The sequence below is a fragment of the Euleptes europaea genome, chromosome 6 (genome assembly GCF_029931775.1).
Source record: "Euleptes europaea isolate rEulEur1 chromosome 6, rEulEur1.hap1, whole genome shotgun sequence".
Lineage (NCBI taxonomy): Eukaryota > Metazoa > Chordata > Lepidosauria > Squamata > Sphaerodactylidae > Euleptes > Euleptes europaea.
In genome coordinates this window covers 53,638,103-53,657,582 of record NC_079317.1, presented here as the reverse complement: position 1 = coordinate 53,657,582, position 19,480 = coordinate 53,638,103, and the positions used below count along the sequence as shown (strand labels likewise).

General features: G+C 38.4%; 1 protein-coding gene across 1 annotated transcript in view; it reads left to right on the top strand.

The window, feature by feature from the left end:
* The window catches only part of UBR1 (ubiquitin protein ligase E3 component n-recognin 1), an 87,647-nt gene extending 69,139 nt beyond the window's left edge, over positions 1–18,508 (top strand). The window contains exons 36-47 of the mRNA XM_056851173.1: positions 288–343; positions 6,418–6,514; positions 6,772–6,839; positions 6,949–7,099; positions 8,494–8,602; positions 9,140–9,273; positions 10,360–10,468; positions 11,172–11,228; positions 12,543–12,620; positions 15,030–15,200; positions 17,597–17,698; positions 18,309–18,508. Coding sequence (XP_056707151.1) covers positions 288–343; positions 6,418–6,514; positions 6,772–6,839; positions 6,949–7,099; positions 8,494–8,602; positions 9,140–9,273; positions 10,360–10,468; positions 11,172–11,228; positions 12,543–12,620; positions 15,030–15,200; positions 17,597–17,698; positions 18,309–18,450 — 1,274 coding nt within the window. The 3' untranslated portion in view covers positions 18,451–18,508. The remainder of the gene's footprint in view (positions 1–287; positions 344–6,417; positions 6,515–6,771; positions 6,840–6,948; positions 7,100–8,493; positions 8,603–9,139; positions 9,274–10,359; positions 10,469–11,171; positions 11,229–12,542; positions 12,621–15,029; positions 15,201–17,596; positions 17,699–18,308) is intronic.
* The last annotated feature ends 972 nt before the right edge of the window (positions 18,509–19,480 follow it).

The window sequence follows — 19,480 nt, the reverse complement described above, 5'->3', positions numbered from 1 at the left end:
GTCTCACAAACTGTAGCACAGTACAGGATGTTGAGAGGAATCAGGTAAAATCACAACCTTCTCCCTCTTCTGTTCTCAACTTGTATCACAGAGGGAGAAGGTGACTTTGCCTGATTTCCCCATCATCACTGCACCATCCCATACTGTGGTAGCTTCTGTATGTGAAGCTTTCCAGATCCTTAGAGCTGATTTCTGAAACAAACAGCAGGTGTGTGTGGAGACCAAAACGTAAACTATCTCTCTGCCTTTAGACTACATACTACAAATTTTCTTTGTTTCCCTTTAAGAAAATCTTCTTGAAGATGAGGGCAAGCCTTTATTTGGATGTCTACAAAATAGACAGGTATGGATGTTCCAAAATGTAATTGTCCAGTATTACTTGTAAATGACCACAGTGATATCACATACAGTAGCAGCTCCTCAAGAGAATCTCCTCCTCCCAGATGATTTTAGAAGCAGCTTTCTGTATTATGTCAGACGCAAAGTTGTTTTTATAGCTGGAAAATTTGAAAGCATGAATACATTTAGCTACAGTGGCTTCCAAAATGTCACACATCTTTCTTCAATTCATTTAACAAGTTGGCACAGCATGCTTAAAAGCTAGGTACTTTTGATAAGGGGAGGCTACAATCATGGCTTACCAAAAACCATGGGAAAAGTTCACGGTGTTGGTTCAGGCGGGCCGTGGAACATGGCAGTTCTTATACCTTGTTGCAAGGTATCTTTCACCAAGATAGTTATTACCTGTTCCCTTAAGATATTTCCAGACATGGTTTTGTTATGTGATAGTACTCCCATGTCTTTAATGATCTTCTTATATTTTCAATGATATAAAATGAAAAAAATAAAATATGTTTGTCTTATGACTGTTCTGCGCTTTCCACTGGTGCAAAGAATACCTGGCATATGCACTGCTGTTAATCATATTGAATGCATTGACCCCAAACTAGTTACATGCATTCAGCAAGGTTTTGGACTTCTGCATCTCAAACAACAATTACAGCTACACCCAACACAGAAAGACAAATGCTTCAGAAGCCTTAACAGTTTGCTCTTCCAAGGGGGGTGGGGATGCAAAAAGCCACAAGTCTTTGAACATGTCTTTGGGTTGTATCCTGTGCATTTCCTTTCTGAGCTTACCTTTAGTTGACTTTATTTTTAGGCTTTGTTGGGAAAGGGTGGGGTATAATAAAATGAAATAATTAATTTTATTAAGAATTTGGAAAATGGCCGCCGGGAGGACGCAAGTGTCTGCTGCTTGAGATAAGAGCTGGTTTTTTCTTTCTGTTAAGTGGGCAAATTTTATAGTTTTATACCTGAAAGGTGGGAGTTCATACTGCGAAAAGGCTTGGAGTTAGCAACTGCTAATTATATCTTGCTATGTCGAACAGGAGAAAGAGAAATAGGGGATGTTTAACTGCTGATTCACCTGACTCCCCTCCCCCCCAGGTTTTAAACAACTGAAGATAAAGGATTTTTTTGCTAACAACTTTGAAGTTGATGGGGACTATCTTATTCCTTGTTCCAACAATAGATATGAGGTGCTGGAACATCAGGGCTTGCTCACTCTCCTTCACCTCCTCTACAGTTGCAGGCAGAGACTAATTTACTATCAGTAGCAGAGAAAGTCAGTGAAAACATACCTTCTTCTACTGCTTCTCTCTCTCCCAAGGTTTCTGTTGACGACTCCTTTTGGCATTTGACTAGAGCTGACCTTGTGAAGCTAATTGCTGAACATAGTATATTAACAGCTGAAACAGTTTCCAAAATTTGGGACTACTTGAATAAGATACTTGACAGGCTGCAATCACTTGAGGAGTGGCTGCTGATTAGCGAAGACCCGTCAATCTCAAGCAAACCCTTAGTGAGTGCGGGGGGAAGCTGTCCTCTGATGTTAAACTCAACTCCTGCAGCTACAGGGAGAGATACTGCTAGAGCTGATCCCGTCTGTTCCAGGAGAGTACTATTGAGTAAAAGGATTGCTCTCTTTATAACAACAAGGCCTATTAATTTTGCCAGGTAGGAGAGTAGAAACTCTATTTTACAATCATTGGCCTCTATTTTGAAACTTGACAAGAAATTCATTGATTTAGTAAAGGTTGAGCACCTCCCTTTTTCCTCTATGGGGAAAAGATTAATTTTATCTTTCAAGAACTCAAGCATTCCAGTAAAACGTATGCATCAGAGACAGCTTTTGGCCAAATTTGGAATCCAGCTCTCAAGAGTGTTTAATGATCCAGTGATCCAACCGCTTTTAAAGTCTTATGGGAGAAGGAAAGTGTATGTTACTGGTCTGAGCTCCACAATACCAACAGACAGAAACCAGGATGTTCCAATGGAGACAGGCAAAGTCATGTCCTTAATGGATACTTTTGTTCCTCCTCAACTGTCATTAAGTGCTCCTCTTAACCCTAATTTAGTTTCTCCGCCCCCAGCTCAATCTGTAATGCCAAAGGATATGATGCCACCGGGGGATTGTGATTTTAAGGATGACTCTTATTTCCTTACCTTTGGGAATCTTTTACCCATGGAACAGCAGGATGTTATCGACAGATTGGAAAATACTGTTCAACATCTGCGAGAGTATAAAGCCTCCGTCTATTCCCTTGTCTCCTAAAGAGACTGGTTTAACTGCAGTGTCTGCCCTATCCTCCCAAACTTCTCTGCCACAGGCAAGTATGGATCAACTGGACAATTCTCTGGGTCACACCCTTCCAGTGCCTTCAGGTCCCACTGTTGTTTTATCAGTTCCAGAGTTCCCTCCAAGTGAAAATGGCTGTATCTTCCAAGACCCTCATAAGAGGCTGGATATTATCGAGGAAAGGGATTGACTATTTAATTCTCACTCTGCCTGTTATGTTCAAATCGCCTCTTGGAATATCACGGGCTGGAACAAGAAAAAAGATGACCTTGACTTTATCAATTACTTAGGGGCCTTTGATTGTGTGTGTTTACAGGAGACATGGATGATAGAAAATTTGAGTATTAAGGGTTTTAACTCCTATTCTCTTCCAGCTCATCGAGAAAATTCGAGGGGGCGCTGCAAAGCAGGTTTAGCAATATTAATTAAACAAAAAGTATTTTTGAAATCTGAGCTACTTGGGAACTGTAATCATATTGTGCATGCGGTCCTCTTGTCTTTCTCCTCACCATGTCTTATTTTAATCAATGTGTATCTTCCTTTTTTTGGTAATGACAACTTTTTAGATACCAACTGGTTAAATTTGTCCAATTTTGTTTCTGATATTGTCCATAAATACCCTGAGATTCCTGTGTTTCTTTTGGGTGATTTTAATGCAAGAATTGGTTCCAACCCTTTGTTTTGGGCTTCTACTCTGGGTCTGATTGACTCTGAACCTTTACCCCCGCAGCTAGGTTTCCCCCGCTACTCACAGGATACACGCTCTAATAATGTGGGGTACAAACTAATTGAGTTCTGTATTGCTCAGAATTTGTTAACTCTTAATGGCTTGATACAATTTCCATCCTCTCATTTTTTCACATTTAACTCCCGTCAAGGGAGAAGTGTGATCGACTATGGTATTTGCCATCCCCGTTTTTTATCCCTTGTTAAATCTGTTATTGTTGATTTCCGTCCGGAAAGTGATCACTCTCCGCTTTTGCTTTCCTTGGGCCGTTTACATAAAAATGCTTATTCTCAAGAACCATTAGTTGATTCACAGTCATATATGATTCTTAAAAGAATCAAGTGGTCTGAATCCTTGAAAAATTCTTTTTCCTCTCTTCTCTATTCTGAGACACTTCTTACTCAGGAAAGTATGATTTTGAATTCTGATTCTCACTCTGAGATACTTTTGTCATTTGCCCAGACTGAGCTGCTTTGCTCTTCACTGGCTGAGCCTGTACGGACTGGCTCTCCCAAGCAATGTCCATGGTTTGACAAAGAGTGCTTAGAACTTAAAAGACAAATCAGAGTTTTGTTTAAGGATCTTTTTTTTGATACACCATATGACAGACTAGGTATTTTTTTCTCCTTTAAAAAGCAATTTCAAGATTTAGTTACGAGGAAGAAGAAAGCCTATTTCCATCATTTATGGTCTCAGATGCTTCCTTATCTTAAATCTCAGGATAGTAAGACTTTTTGGAGGACGTTTGTAAATTCATCCAAAAACAATTCCCTATTTGAAGCTGATATAGCCCCTCAAATTTGGGTGGACCATTTTTCCAAACTTTTAAATTCATATAGCAATGATGAACCCTCTCCTGAAATAATTATACCCCCTCACATCCCCAGATGGCCTCCCATTAGAGAGGAGGAAATTATTGACTTGATAGGTAGTTTGAAATCTTGTAAAGCCCCTGGCCCTGACGGTCTTTCTGCAGAAGTTTTTAAGGGGTTTACTGACTGGTGGGCTCCTGTTCTTGCCAAACTTTTTACATCTATTGATTTATATGGCATTTTACCAGATTCATGGCTAAATTCAATAATAATTCCACTCTACAAGAAAGGGGATCCTAAAATACCAGACAACTACCGTCCTATTAGTCTCTTATCTGTAACTGGCAAACTATATGCGAAACATCTAGAACAGCGCTTGCGCTACTGGGTAAAGGACAACAATATTATTGGACCTGAACAGATTGGATTCTCTAAAAATAAATCAACCTTGGACCATTGTTTAACTTTACTAACCCTGGCTGAGAAGTATATGAAAATTGGCACGAAGAAACTTTACGTTGCCTTTATTGATTTAAAAAGTGCATTTGATTCAGTTATAAGAGACAAACTTTGGGCTAAGTTGAGCAATCTAGGAATAGATCAGCGCCTTTTAATCCTTTTGAAGAAACTTCACATTGGTACTTCGTGCCGGGTCAAATTTTCTTCAAATGGTTTTCTTACTGACAAAATCCCATCCAACAAGGGTGTAAAACAAGGGTGTGTTCTTGCCCCCCTTCTTTTTAATTTATTTCTTTCTGATCTGCCTGGAGCGTTGGAGTCTGTGGACGGCCACCCTCCCAAATTAGGTGGCAGAGCAGTGCCTTGCCTTCTATACACAGATGATACGGCAATTCTATCTTTTACCAAAGTTGGTCTTCAGCGTTATTTGATGGCCTTTGAGAAATACTGCAGCCTAAATGAGCTCAAAATTAATTATTCCAAGTCCAGTGTTATGGTTTTTAATAGAAAGTGGGTCTCCTATAGATGGCATATTGGTAAGAACAAGATCCAACAAGTTAAATGTTATAAATATTTGGGCATTACATTTAATTTTAACCTTCAGTGGGCAACTCATAGGAGAAGGTCTATTAATCTGGGGAAATTGTCTTCCAATCAATTAAAAGCCTTCTTTTTTTCCAAAGGAAATCAATTTGTTCCTGCCGCTGTTAAAGTTTTTAACTCTAAAATTTTACCTCAGGTTCTTTATGGGGTTCCTATATGGTTTAACGCTTTTAATCATGAAGTAGAGGCGATTCAAGCATCTTTTTTTAGACAAATTATGGGCTTCCCAAACTGTGTTTCTTATTATGCATTGTGTTCTGAATTAGGATTAAATTTAATTCAAACTAAGGCATGGATGTTAACTCTTCGTTATTGGCTTAAACTGTATTTTAATACTGATGATGGTTCGCTTCTGTCTTTTTTATTAAAGGAAATTTATAATACCTCTTGGGATCATAAAATTCGATCTAAAAAAAGATCCATTGGCATTTCCCTGGAGGAGTTAACTTTCTCCTTGGAAGTTTATATTTTTAAGACGATTAAACAGAGGCTTTTAGATATTGAACTTCAAAAAATACAGCCGTCTCAACCCCCTGTCTGTTCATCAGCTATATTAAATCTTAAGAATGTTGTGGGATGTATCCCCTATTATCTATACAATCTTGATAGTCCTAGCCATCGCAGTCTTTTCTCTTGCGCGAGTAAATGCCTTCCCATCGAAGTTGTTATATGGAAGGTTTCAAAATATTCCTAAACATGAACGGAAATGTGAATGTGGCTCCAACTCTTTGGACTCAATCGAGCACATATTGCTAGATTGCTCATTATATGCATCCGCTAGGAAGAAATGGTTAAATACTTGGATACATTCTAAATATTATCTTCCTAATGAAATAAAATGTCAAATTTTATTGAATGATACAACAATAGAGATCACTGTGGCGGTGGCCAATTTCTTAGTCAATGTGTTAACAATGAAAAATTTGGGAAACTCTGTGTTATGATTTTATGTTTGTTTTAGCTTTTTTAGCTGATAGTTGTATTTATACTGTTTTTTCTTCTTTGTAATATTGGATATGCCATTAAAGGTTTATTGGGAATTTTATTATGCAGTGTTCTAGGTGGTATCAGTCGTCAGCTACTAGAAGGCAGACTTTTTAAAAAAAATTAAGAAAAAGGACTTGCAAGCACAGTTCTTTTTAATGAAATTCTTCTTCCCTGTACTTCAATTCCAGCACAGTGGACTTAAAGCACTAGTGCAGTTTGCGGCTGCTCAGAGAACTACATTACCACAGAGCCTGATCCAGCAGCATCTTATGTGTCTCCTAGGAGGTAATGTTCAACTTATTAAAAACGTACCATGAAGATACATCTTGTGGACTGGCCCTTGGAACTAGCATCCACTGGCAGAATTACATTATTCAGAAGGAAAACACAAGTTATTTTTACCTGTCTGGTGAACATGATGGGGGAGAGGGGTGAGAGAAGTGGTTGACAAGAAATAAAAGAAATTTTGTTTTCATTGTGTCATACTTTTACTGAAGCAAGAGGGCCACAGTGTCTGTAAACGATACGTTTTGCTCTTCTAGTTGTTCTGCCTGGTTTAAAAGTAGAAGATACTCCATCCCTTCTTGATATAGATCTGTTTCATGTTTTGGTAAGTGGTTGGCGTCTTATGACACTAATCCTTTTAAATTTTGAGATTTATTGTGTACAGATGCTAATCCTGTGGTCTGTCTAATGTTGTGTCTCTTTTGTTCTGTTAGGTTGGTGCTATATTATCATTTCCATCTTTGTATTGGGAGGATGCTGTAGACCTACAACCTTCATCTATTAGCTCTGCCTGTAATCATCTCTACCTCTTCCATTTGGTTACCATGGCACACATTACACAGATTATTCTCACCTCCACAGCAAGTAAGGTTACCTTTTAGATATGGGTGTGTTTTTTTAGATAACATGGTGTAAAATCATTTTTATTCTTTATTTTATTTCGTTTTTTTGAGCAGGAGCCTAGGATGTCTCCCAAATGCTTAAAATCATTTCCTATGGGTTAGCTAGAAGAAGGAGAACAGGGACAAGTGAGGCAACAGCAATAGTGGTGGGGAAGAAGAAAGTCAAAACATTCCCCCCTTGATTCCCTAATATCTCAACATTATACATCTGTGCAAGTGCTTTTATTTTCTTAAAGGTTTTAAAAATCTTACATTATTAAACTGTGTTTACTCCATTTGAACAAAAATATGCTAGTGTCCTACATAGTGTGTGTGTGTGTATTAAGTGCCGTCAAGTTGCTTCTGATTCGTGGTGACCCTATGAATACATGTCCTCCAAAATGTCCTATCGTAATACAAACGACCATATGGAACCAAATACAGTAAAATTAGTAATTAAGATTGCCAAAACAAGAAAACAGTAGAAGAACAGCATCAATTAAGTACGAAAACTGTTTACGCAAGAATCAGCCAAAACTGTAATTAAATAAAAAGACTCCCATATCTAACTATCAAAGGTGCCACATTTGATAAGTGATGGAGTTGTCCATACATATGTGTATGCAAGCCAGCCGTTGCTAAAAATATTGGGTTTGGCTTAATGGTGATACTTGCGTTTGATTCAACAGACTCTTTCTATGGTACAAGCAAGAAAAAAGTTCTGCTATTGTTGGGAAAGTTCCATAGGATTCAGTCTTAAGAGAAGGTTTAGTAGTTTACTTTATAATATTATGGCCATCTAAGACACTGCCATGGATACTTAGAATGTCAGGTATAACTTGGCAAGTCTGCTGTTGCTTAACTCGATAATGTGCTTCAGGAGGACAGAGAGTTTCCTATATTAGATATTAAGGGGGCTGCATAAACTTCATGTCTGCTTTGGTTCCTGTTAACCAGGTATTTCTGTCACTGTATAGCAGCTACCCTGAATAAAGTGCAAGCCGGTTACCCCTTACCCCTATTTGTATGTGGTAACTCATCCTGAATCTGAGGCTGATGGATTACTAAGTTTTGGCTTGATAAGGTCAGTCCTTGCAACCATCCCAATCCATGTTTGCACTCGTCAGCGGTGTGAGGACACTTGCCTCATCAATGTTAAGGTGTTGGCTATAGAAACCTGTTTGCTGTCTGTTTTCCATGCATATCTTTTGGGACTTAAGGGAACATTAAAGGAATGAGACAAATTATAGTCTACTCTGATGCTTCTGTCTTCAGATTAGAAATGGTTTGAACATATTCTTAGGAAAAGAGTAAGGAAAGATGAAGTATAGGACATGAAAAATGGTAAATGTTATATTTTGGGTTGGTTTTTTTTAGATTCAGCCATTTCTTGCACAGACTGCCCCTCTGCTCAGGCACAGGAAGACAGTGAAGAGGCACATGCTGTGGATTCCTTTAGTAAAGAAATTTGTAGATACACAAAGGGGTAAGTAGCATCTCTGAAGCATTTCTTGAGAGAAAAGGAGTGTATTCAGTTCTTTCATGTTTTATAGAACAGAAGAGAGCCACTGCCAGTTAATTACCAATACAGACCATGATAGACTGATGGTCTGACTCAGTATATGGCCGTTTCATTTGTTTTGAGGCAAAGCTAGACCTTAAAATATAGTGCAACTAGGTTGCAATCCTGTGCTCATTTACAGAATAAGTTCCTGTAGTGGTTTTTACCCTTAGTTTTTCCTCACTAAACTCTCAGGTGCACATGATTCACACCAAACCTGGACAGGGTGAGAATCTGTCAGCAAGAGTCACTTTTTAGTGACTACCATCAAGATTTTATGGCAGCCTCCATATAAAATACCAATTGTGGATAAGTTATTTAATTTCTCAGACTACATTTTTTTGTCCTAGCCAAGTTTCTGAGCTAACACGCAGGCACAGAATAATCTTTGTATCATATTTTCAAATCTTGTTGAGAGTTCCAGCAAAGTGTTAAAATGCATGTGTTTGTTCTGTGTTGCAGTTGGTATAGACCGACTGTTCCAGGCTGGTATTTGTGGGATTGCATTAAGAAGGGAATCTCATCCTACCTGCGTAGTGCTGCTCTGTTCTTCCATTATTTGCTGGGAGTGCCGCCACCTGAGGAGCTTTTGTTGGGTAAGTAAAGGAGTATAGTGACCCCCCCCCAAAAAAAGACAGACCAAATTAAGATTAAAGTAGAAGTCTGCTAGAAAAACAAAGGTTGGCTGCAAAATGGTTAACAACCAGTTCTTTTCCTGAATCTCCAGTTTCATGGATAGATGTCTAACTGTTTCATCATTAATTGCATTTTTTAATTGGAGTAATAAGACTGTGGTGCAGTATTCTGAATACTTCCTTTTTTGTGGTTGAATTAACTAAGGTGGCCAAAGTACACATTTTAAAGATAACCTCAGCGCCTTGGGCAGTAATGCAAACTGAACTGGGCCTCTTTCATCTGTGCCGCTGACAGGCTTTCTAGCCACCCTTGCAGTCTAAATGGCTCTCCCAAAGCAGAAGCCACCATCTGCACTAAGAACTTTCAAACCTAGAAAATGATTTATGTGAATGCCTCCCACCCAATGTACACATTTTTCGCGAATAAACTTTTAGCTTGGATATTCAGAATAACCATCACTTTTAACTTTCACAGTGAATAAACTGGCAGCCTTCAATATGACATCCCTGTATATTACCTTCTACAAGACAAGTTTGTTTTGAATCTTCAGGATTTCTCACTCAAAAGGGGGGGCACCATATCTATATAAAAAAAACTTAAATCAGTGGTTGAGGAATAGTAAAATAAAAAGATCAATTCCAAAAAACTATCAGGTAGTGCATAATATTTCAATTAAGCGTCTTCGGAGCTCTTTATAATAGGGTTTTTAAGTTGGATACTCTTACTAACCTAGCTGTTATAGAATGTAGTTAATATATGGCACTTTTTGGAAGGTTGGATATGTGTTTTTATGTATGAGTTAGAGTGTATTGTACGTTGTGTCTAGTTTGGTTTTGTAATTTCTTTTCTATTAACTAATAAAAAATTTAAAGGAAGGGTGGGGGTCACCTTAACCTGACCACTGTCTCTCTTCTTTCTCTAGCTTCTTACCGTTATATCCGGGATGCACTTTTTTCTAACTCTGCAGAAGATTTAATTTTTAATTAAAAAGTCTGTTAAATTTCTTCAGTCAACTGTGTGTTCAGTATATTCTTCTTCCTTTACAGTTTCTGAGGAAAATCACTTCAAGGCACTTTGTGGTTATTTGTCTCTACCCACCAATTTGTTTCTGCTTTTCCAACAATATTGGAATGTAGTAGAGCCCCTACTCCAGAGGTATGAGCTGCTGCGGTTCAGAGAATGGGTTGTAGGTTTTTTGGTATATTTTCATAGCATAAGATTGTTCTAGGAGAAGGAAATAACTGTAGAGGACTTGGACAAGTGAGCCAAGAAATAGCCAGGCCTGTAGCCCGATTTGTTATGATGTCTTGGCTGTAAATGTGTATGGGGTAGAGAAGTATGAGTAATTGAACAGCCAAAGTCTAAACGTAGATTAAAATGTTTAAAATAAATTAAATATGTAATTAATAAAAGTTAGTGCTTTTCAGTTGTCCCGATGCCTTTGCATCCATTGAACAGAACACTGGAAGCAGGGAGCAGGTTTAGTTTATCATTGCTAGTACTACAGACTGATATTTTTGAGGTGGGGGGGATTCAGAGAGGAGTCTGTAATATCCCTGAGAAAGCGAGATCCCTCTAATGTAGCTCAGGGGAAGACAAAGTTCTTGGATCAAATCTAAAAGATGATTGGGAGGAGGGACGAAAATCCTTTCCAAGATTTTATCGAGAAAGTATCTTCCTAAGCTAGCAAACCAAAAATGAGGAACATGACTAGAGAAGCAGAAAACAACATTTATAAATGTTTATAAGAGCAAGTAGCCGTGGAAGAATTACAGAAGCGCCTTGAAAGAAAAAAAATTAACCAGTAATAGACAGTTCTATAACATATTATTTACCTGATAAAGAATTTTTCTCATAGGTGGTGTGCAGACCCTGCTGTACTAAGCTTTCTAAAGGGGGAACGTACTACAATAAGGTTAGTTTCTTTTAATTCTGCAGCAGCATTTGTCTTGGTTGCAGAGATCTGAATATCCAGATCTAGAGTATGTTTTATCCCTTTGAACAATATTTTAAGTGAAGTAACGGAATTCTTTAGTGATAAAATGTCAAAACGTTGTCCATTTTACCACCCTTTTTGCCTCATCCTGTTCTTTTTGTTAGTACCGTGCCAGGGCAATAGTCCAATTTACCAGTGTTCAGCCTCTGTGTGCTTCAGTTTGTACTGACACAGAGGGGGTTGTGACTAGCGCAGATAGGAAATAACAGATGTCTCAAGATACCCACCAATTACCACAAGTCAAGCAATATCTACTCTGCTTATTCGTTGCAATTTTAGATGTAACGAATACATCTACCCCCCCCAACCAGGTCTCAGAAGAGAGTAGTCTATTCCTAGCCAGAAATAAGTTTAAAAGCCAGACCCTTGCAAATTTAGATGTGACAATGCCCCATTTGTTATCCTAATATTCTGAGGCATACTTTATATAGACAGGAGGCATCTGCATATCCAGCCAGGCCTTTTCTCTTGGAGTCGCAGTGCCTTATGTGTTTTACAATCTGCTTCTGAGACTCCCCAGAATTTCAAAATGGTTTGCTTTGTAGCATACAAGTATGTTTTTTGAGAACCACAACATAGAGGCCTCACAGTGAACAGGAAGCTAGTTGCATGATTCTCTGGATTGTGGTCATTATCTATAAAAATAAGGCACTAGGCTATGTTAATTTTTCCAGTTGGTTTTATAATTGTAATAATTAACCTGATGTACAAGTTTCACATTGGACTCCTAGGCTTCATTCGGATGCAATGAGAAAACCGTGGTTTGTTATGAAAACAGATTTCTGAAGTCCTTGCTCCCTCTTTCCCTTGTGGGTGCAGTTAAAATATTGAAGAAACCATATTTCCAAGAAACACCAGTTTGCTATGACATTTGAATTGGGTGAAGCAACGAACTATGGCTTGTTCTTTTGCTTGCAAACCAGGATTCCAAATCATGGTTTAATTCTCAGACATCATAACAAACTGTCTTCTTAGGATCAAGGAAGTCTTCAATATCCATAGTTCAGAAAGGATGTGTGGATGCAGGCTAAGGTTTTCAGAAGTTTATAGTTAACAATACCTATTGAATCCTACTTTTAGGGATCATAGCTGTCTTGTCTTTGACTCTCCTACTGCCACAAAAATATTTTAATCTTGCACAAGATAATGATACTAAGTTCAACAGAACAATAGTGCCGTTTTTGTTGTTTGGTGTATAACTGTATCCTGGACTATTTTTTGTGCACGAACTAGATATCCAAGGAAAAGAAATAAATTAGTTGAACTCCCAGAAGACTACAGCTGCCTTTTGAATCAAGGCTCTCAGTTCAGGTGAGAACCAGAGGTCTTTTTAAAAATTCTTTACAGATTTTCTTTATATTACAAAATTTGCCATAATAGACATATAAGATATAATTGTACAAAAGGAAAAAGTTATAGAGTATTACTTTACCAATTATGCAGGAGATAGTACTGCAAAAATATATTAAATTAACCTTCCAAGATCAGGGTTTTCCATCTAGCTTAATTATAAAATTTATCTTATATGGAAAATTTATATGCTAATTTTCCAGAGATCTTCTTAACCTGGCTCACAAAATCATAACAATATAAGAATTTTCAATAATAAGCCATAAAAATTAGACAGGGGCATAAAAACAGCATAGTCAAGCATAAAATATCCAGTCAAAAGTAACATTGTAAAACATCCTCACCCTAGAAGTAGATGGTGAAGGAGGTGAAACATGAGTTAAAAGCTTGGCTACTAAGAAATGTTTTGGCCTGGTGCCTAAAATACAGTAATATATACCAGTAGAGCCTCAAGGAGGCGAACATTCCAGAAGCAAGGTGCCACCACTGAAAAAGCCCTATCTCTGTTTGCCACCAAACTCATATCTGCAAGCAGGAACATTGAGAGGAGAGCTTCAAAAGATGATCTTAACTAGTGGGCTGGACACTAGGGAAGAAGCAGCTCTTCACATATCCCAACCCAAGCCATTTGGTGCCTTAAAAGTAAAAACCTGCATGTTGAATTATGCCCAGAAACAGATGGGCAGCCAGTGCAGATACTTCAACAGAGGGATGACACAGTCCCTGTAGCCAACTCCTGACCATTGTATTTTAGACCAAGTTTCTGAACAGTTGTAAAAAAAATTCCAAGGGAAATCCTGAGCTTGAAAGGTTAACATATGGAAGAATTGTGTTGGCCACTGGACAGAACTAGAAAGTTGGTAGGGAACAAAGGATCACCTGACCAGCTTATTTTAAAGCAGTAATAAAAGTCAAATACACAAGAGCCAGGCTCCAAGCAGTCAAGATTTTAGCAAACTTTTGACTTAGTGTTGAGAGGCAGGCTATAGGTAAAGCGCCACAACACTTTAACTTTGGGGCTGTTCATCTCATCTTAGAAGGGCAATAATCTTTATCCATATTTTCCAGACTTGCAGTTGACACAACAAACATCTGAGATTAGACCAATAGAAAAATATACAGCTGCCTCTTTCCATTGTGATTTTATTGCTCTTATGCTGATGAATGCTTTTCTACTGTGTTTTGCCTCTGCTTCTATGCATGTTTTATGCTGTTCATGGTTGCACATTGTTTTAATTGCTTTTATTGCATTCCATTGGTGTTTTTTTTACTGGAACTACCTGAGGTGCATTTTGATAAAGCATGATCTATAAATGCATGAAAATAAAGATTATCTTTATGATAAAAGCTAGCTCGTATTTAGAAAAGTTCAATAAAGCCACAAGAATAGACTGGGAGTGCTCCACTGCTCTTTCAGAGTGCCTAGCAAAGTTGTTTCATGTGGCTGCATTCAGACATCATGAACAAAACTGAGAATGAGCCAGAATGTTCTTGGACGTGTGCACAGTCCCTTCATCCTTCCTTTACATGTGATACAGAGATTGAAGATTACTTTGTTTGGAAGACTTCAGTCTCCACACATTGTGTGGATGGATTGGGGGGGTGAGCCCAAGGATTTTCTTTCTCATTCTTGTCATGAACAAATGGATGGTAGAATGTGTCACTTAGAATACTCAGGAAGAATATTCTAGTACTGCTGGTAAGATGAACATGCAAGAGTTGGATTCTGTGGCGTCCCACAGTTCAGTGATTATGTTTCTTTTCAAAAATAACTACTTAGATTAAAATTGTGTATAGAATATAAAAATAGACAGTAACCCCTAATATATGTATTAGTGTACACTAATACATTTCTTGTATTGGAAAGGGGAATGTTGGTTCTAGCGGAGCAGTGACAAATGTTTAAGGATACAACATCATCACTATGGCTTCATGTTCAAAATTGCAAAGTACTTTGCAGTTTGTGCTGATCCTCACAAAACATCTGAAGCAGGAGATCACTGTTTCCATTTCTTTGTTTTGATTCAAATGTTGCAGATTGGGAATCAAATGTCCAAGACTGGCCACAAAGTCTATGGTTGCTCTTGGATTGGAATCTATATCTCCCATTGTGAGGAGTGATTACACTTAAATTAACTTTTTGATATGAGGGTGATTCCGGTTTCAAAATCAGTTTAGCTGTTTTTTTCATCCTACATATAGGAGGGTAGGCATGGACCTTATGAAGGAGTTCTTCCATTTGGTTTCTTCTAGTCAAAATTTGGTGGTGAAGGTTTTTGGTTGCCAGTCCTCTTGGCTGTGTTTCCTGTAGTGCTTCTAAATTCCATGTAGATTTCAGACTGTAGTCTTTAGTGACCTTTATTTTTTCAGATGCCCGCAATCTTCAGATGATGAGCCCAAGTATCCAGTGATGTGCTTGTTCTGTGGGGCTATGTTGTGTTCTCTAACCTCCTGCTGTCAGGAGATGGTGAACGGGGAAGAGTTCGGTCCCTGCACGTTCCATTCTGCTGATTGTGGAGCTGGAGTGGGCATCTTTCTGAAGTAGGTGACTAGCTAGAACATAAAGCTCATGTGCAAAAGAAAACCAGTTTTACAAAGGAATGTGTGCTTTTTGAGGTGGAGGTGCAGGAAATGATACCCAGTTTTCCCCCTTAAAGGGTTACAAAACTTAAAACAGCAGAGCTGATGCTGTTTATGGAAGGGTGACTCTGCGGCACCGCACTGGCTAAATAGCAAGGGGGGCAGGCCCGGCTGGAGTCCTGAGCTCCCTGATCACATAGCTCCCCTGCCCAACCCCCTGTGAAGTGCCACATCAGTGCCGGCCACTGCAGCTCTGCCCCCTGAGCCACCCGGCACCGCCGCACCCATCCCAGAAGCTCCCCCCTCACCCCCTGGCCCCGCGCTTCAAACGTGGCCCAGAGTGAGCCTGGAGAGCCGGGCTTCTTGCAGTAATCTGTTACAATAAGAGGTACTGTGAGAATCTCAAAATACAATATCTATCTTGAGGGAAGACCTCAGAATCCTTTGCTGTCATCATTTTTAATAAGTGTCTTTCCGGTCAGTCAATATCTAAAGTGACAGTCTTTAAATGGGTAAGAAGCCCTGCCTGCTGGCATGGGGCTGGGTGTGGAATGCAAGCCAACTACTGGGCCACTTTTTGTAAGCAGAAAAGGTACTGCAGGATGAACCAAATGCCGGGTGAAGGATCCTGATGGTGACACTCATGCACTTTTATCTGGTAAGGTGAAAGATTGGTGGTCTTGGAGCTGAAACAATCTCAGACTTTGAATCTTATGGAAAATGTTCCTCTATTGCTTTAAAGGAGTTCAATCCTGAATATATATTTTTTACAAATCAGGCCAGTTAAGTTCAAGAAACTTATTTCATAGTACCCAAGGGTTGCTTGCTTGCTTTGCTCAGCAAATTATATTTTCTTTTCTTTTTTAATTTTTATTGGTTTTTATAATAGAAATTTTCCATAATAACTAAGAACATATAAACATTACAAAGAGAAAGAAAAGATAAAGGAAATTTCTTTGACTTCCCCATCACCTCTGTCTGCCTCTTAATAAAGTATTTTTATCCCACGTAATATGGTCTGATCTTAATTGTTCTTAAACTCATTTGAATTTCATTTAACTTTCATATAACATACTCTGTTGATATAAATGGTTATAATTCTTAATATTAAAAGTGTCATCTAGATCAGATTAAAAAGTATTCTTCCATTTTTCCCAGTTTTAATTCATATTCACAATATTTCATCCAAGCCTCCCATTCCCCCATAAATCGAACATTGTCTTTTTGATTTAAAATAGCTGTAAGTTTTGCCATTTCCACCAGTTCAAACATTTTCATAATCCAGTCTTTTTTCCCGGGAATATCTGCCCCTTTCCATTTTGCTGCATAAAGCAGTCTTGCAGCTGTTGTAGCATAAATCAAAAAATTTCTTTGTGTTGACAGGTCATCAGGTATCATACTTAATAGCATCATTTCTGGTATTTTGGGTATATTTTTTTGTAGTATCAGTCTTAGTTCATTATAAATCATATCCCAAAAATCCTTGGCTTTGTCACAGGTCCACCACATATGGTAAAAAGAACCAACTTCCTTGTTACATTTCCAACATTTAGGGGACGTCATTTTGTAAATCCTTGCAATCTTCTTAGGTGTTAAATGCCATCTATACATCATTTTATAGATATTTTCTCGAACTGACTGGGCATTTATTCCTTTCAGGTCTTTTGACCATAATCTTTCCCATTTATTTAAAACAATATCATGTCCCACATTTTGAGCCCAATCAATCATTGTTGGTTTAATTGTCTCCTGCTCACAATATATTGTTAAAAGAAGATTATACATTTTAGATATCAGTTGAGTATCATTGTCTAGTAACATCTTATGAAAAAGCGATTTTTCTTTAGAGAATCCATTTTTCAAATCTTGTGTAAAGACTGATTTAATCTGACAATATTGAAGCCATTGTAAATCTTCTTTAAGTAACTGAAAGTCTTTTAGTGAGCATTTTTTCCCTTCCCAGTTAGTTAAATCCTGGTAAGTGATAAATTTATCCGGTCTAAGTGGGCGTAATGTCAACATTTCTTGGGGTGATATCCTCATTGGTGTTGCTGGTTCAAAAATATGTTTATATCTCATCCAAGTACGAAGTAAAGCGGACCTGATTATATGGTTACGAAATGATGCATGTATCTTGATTTTATCGTACCATAAATAGCCATGCCATCCACTTATATTGTTGAAACCTTCAAGATCTAACAAACGCACATTAGATAAGTCCATCCAGTCTTTTAGCCATGTTAAAGCTGCCGCTTCAGCGTAAGCAAATTATATTTTCTTAAAAGTTGGATACTGAGAGCATTTGCTGACCATGGCTCTATTTTTGTTTGTTTTTATTTCCGCTTTCTTTTCTTTAGAATTAAGGACTGCAGACTTATGCTAATGGCAGGAAAAAACAGAGGTTGTTTCTATCCTGCACCATACCTAGATGAATATGGAGAAACAGACCCAAATCTGTTGTAAGTGGATTTTTGCTTTATGAAATGTATTTATGACACAGTTTTTCTGTCAATGGAATCCCAAAATAGCTTACAACATCAATGTCATCTCCTCCATTTTTATCCTTACAATAGCTGTGTGAGGTAAGTTAGAGCGAGAGAAACAGACCCAACGTCACCCAGCAAATCTTCCTTGGCATCATGAGGATTTGAGCCTGGGTCTTCCAGATGTTTGTTTGACACTCTGACTTTACCACACTAACTCTTTACCTCCCTTGTTTTTCTGTTTTTGTATTGCTGTTTTATAACAATGGGCAAATCTACTAAATACCCTTCTTTGTGATTTTAAACCACTATTTGGATTTCTTTCCAACAGAAAGGTGCATTTGCCACCACAATTCCAGTAACTTGATATTTGCCTTCCATACAGGAAGAGGCTTTTGTTGCTAGTAAAGGTTCTGTGATGAGACTGGTAACTGGCCATACTGTCACTTACTTACTAATAGAAAACTTCTCTGAGTTCACTCTTAGTAGATGCCTTACTCCAGTCAAAGTTAAAACAGATCAGAATGGGGAAGAATGTATCACGGTTTCTCACATCCAGTGTGTGTGTATTCTTTTTCTTTTGAAGAAGAGGCAATCCTCTGCAATTGTGTCATGAGCGGTACCGGAAACTCCACTTGCTGTGGCTGCAGCATTGCATCATAGAGGAAATTGCTCGAAACCAGGAAACGAATCAGATCTTCTTTGGATTCAACTGGCAGCTGATCTGAGTAGCAGTTCCTTCTGAGTGGGATTACGACGGAGTCTCTTGACCAATCGTACAAGGAGTGACAAAGATGTTTGCTTAAGGAGAAAACCCCAACCCAAGCTCCTGTCTTATAATTAACTGATTCTAAGCAAGGTGAACCTGGTGTGAAAAGCACGTGTGCACACAGCTTTCCAAATGTGATTTTTTTGAACAACTAGAACCACAAATGGCTGGGCTCAGTAGACATGGAATGTTCAGTAGACATTTTGCTGAAGTTATTTTTCCACCTGATTCTGTACTTTGTGTAATTTTGATACCCCAAACCACCTTTTGTCATTCTTAGATGTGATCTTAATCCCAATAAAGGATCAGTAAGCTTTCCCTTTGAGTGTAACCAGCAGTTCAGAAATGACATGTGACCCTTTAAATGGCGTCGGTGCATCTGGACGCAAGAGCAGTGTACTTGGACTTTCTCCGTATCTGGTTTCCACCTTAGTAGTACTTGAAAGTCTGTGATTACTTGGTCTGCAGCTTACTCTTTGGGGGAAGAAATGTTTCCAGACATCTCGTAAACTATAGCTGTAGTCTAAGTATGAAGCAGTACAATGAGAAGTGCACTATGCAGGATTGCCCTGTGGAATTTAATGAGAAGCATTTGGAAAAGTCAAATGTGAGTGCCAGTTCACTTTTCAAATCTATGGGAAAGTAAAGAACATTTCCAGTTGGTTTTGAATCAGAAAATCAGTGTTTTGCTTTTAGGATAGCCAAAAGACGACTGAGTATAAATGTAGTCCCACTAATATTTCATGCCTCTCTCATCACAAAGTCCAAGAATTTCACTACCTGCTAACTTTGTCTGGCCATGGTAGTCAGATGTTATCTGCCGCAATGTAGATATTGCTCGCCCAGTGGACCACCACATCCCACAGACTGCAGTGAAACAAGCCACTTAAATATGCACCTCTTTTCCTGTCAGCATATCATCTGGAGGACAATGGATATTAGACTGAATAAATAAAAATTGGACATTATTTCAGTGTGTTTACAAAGGG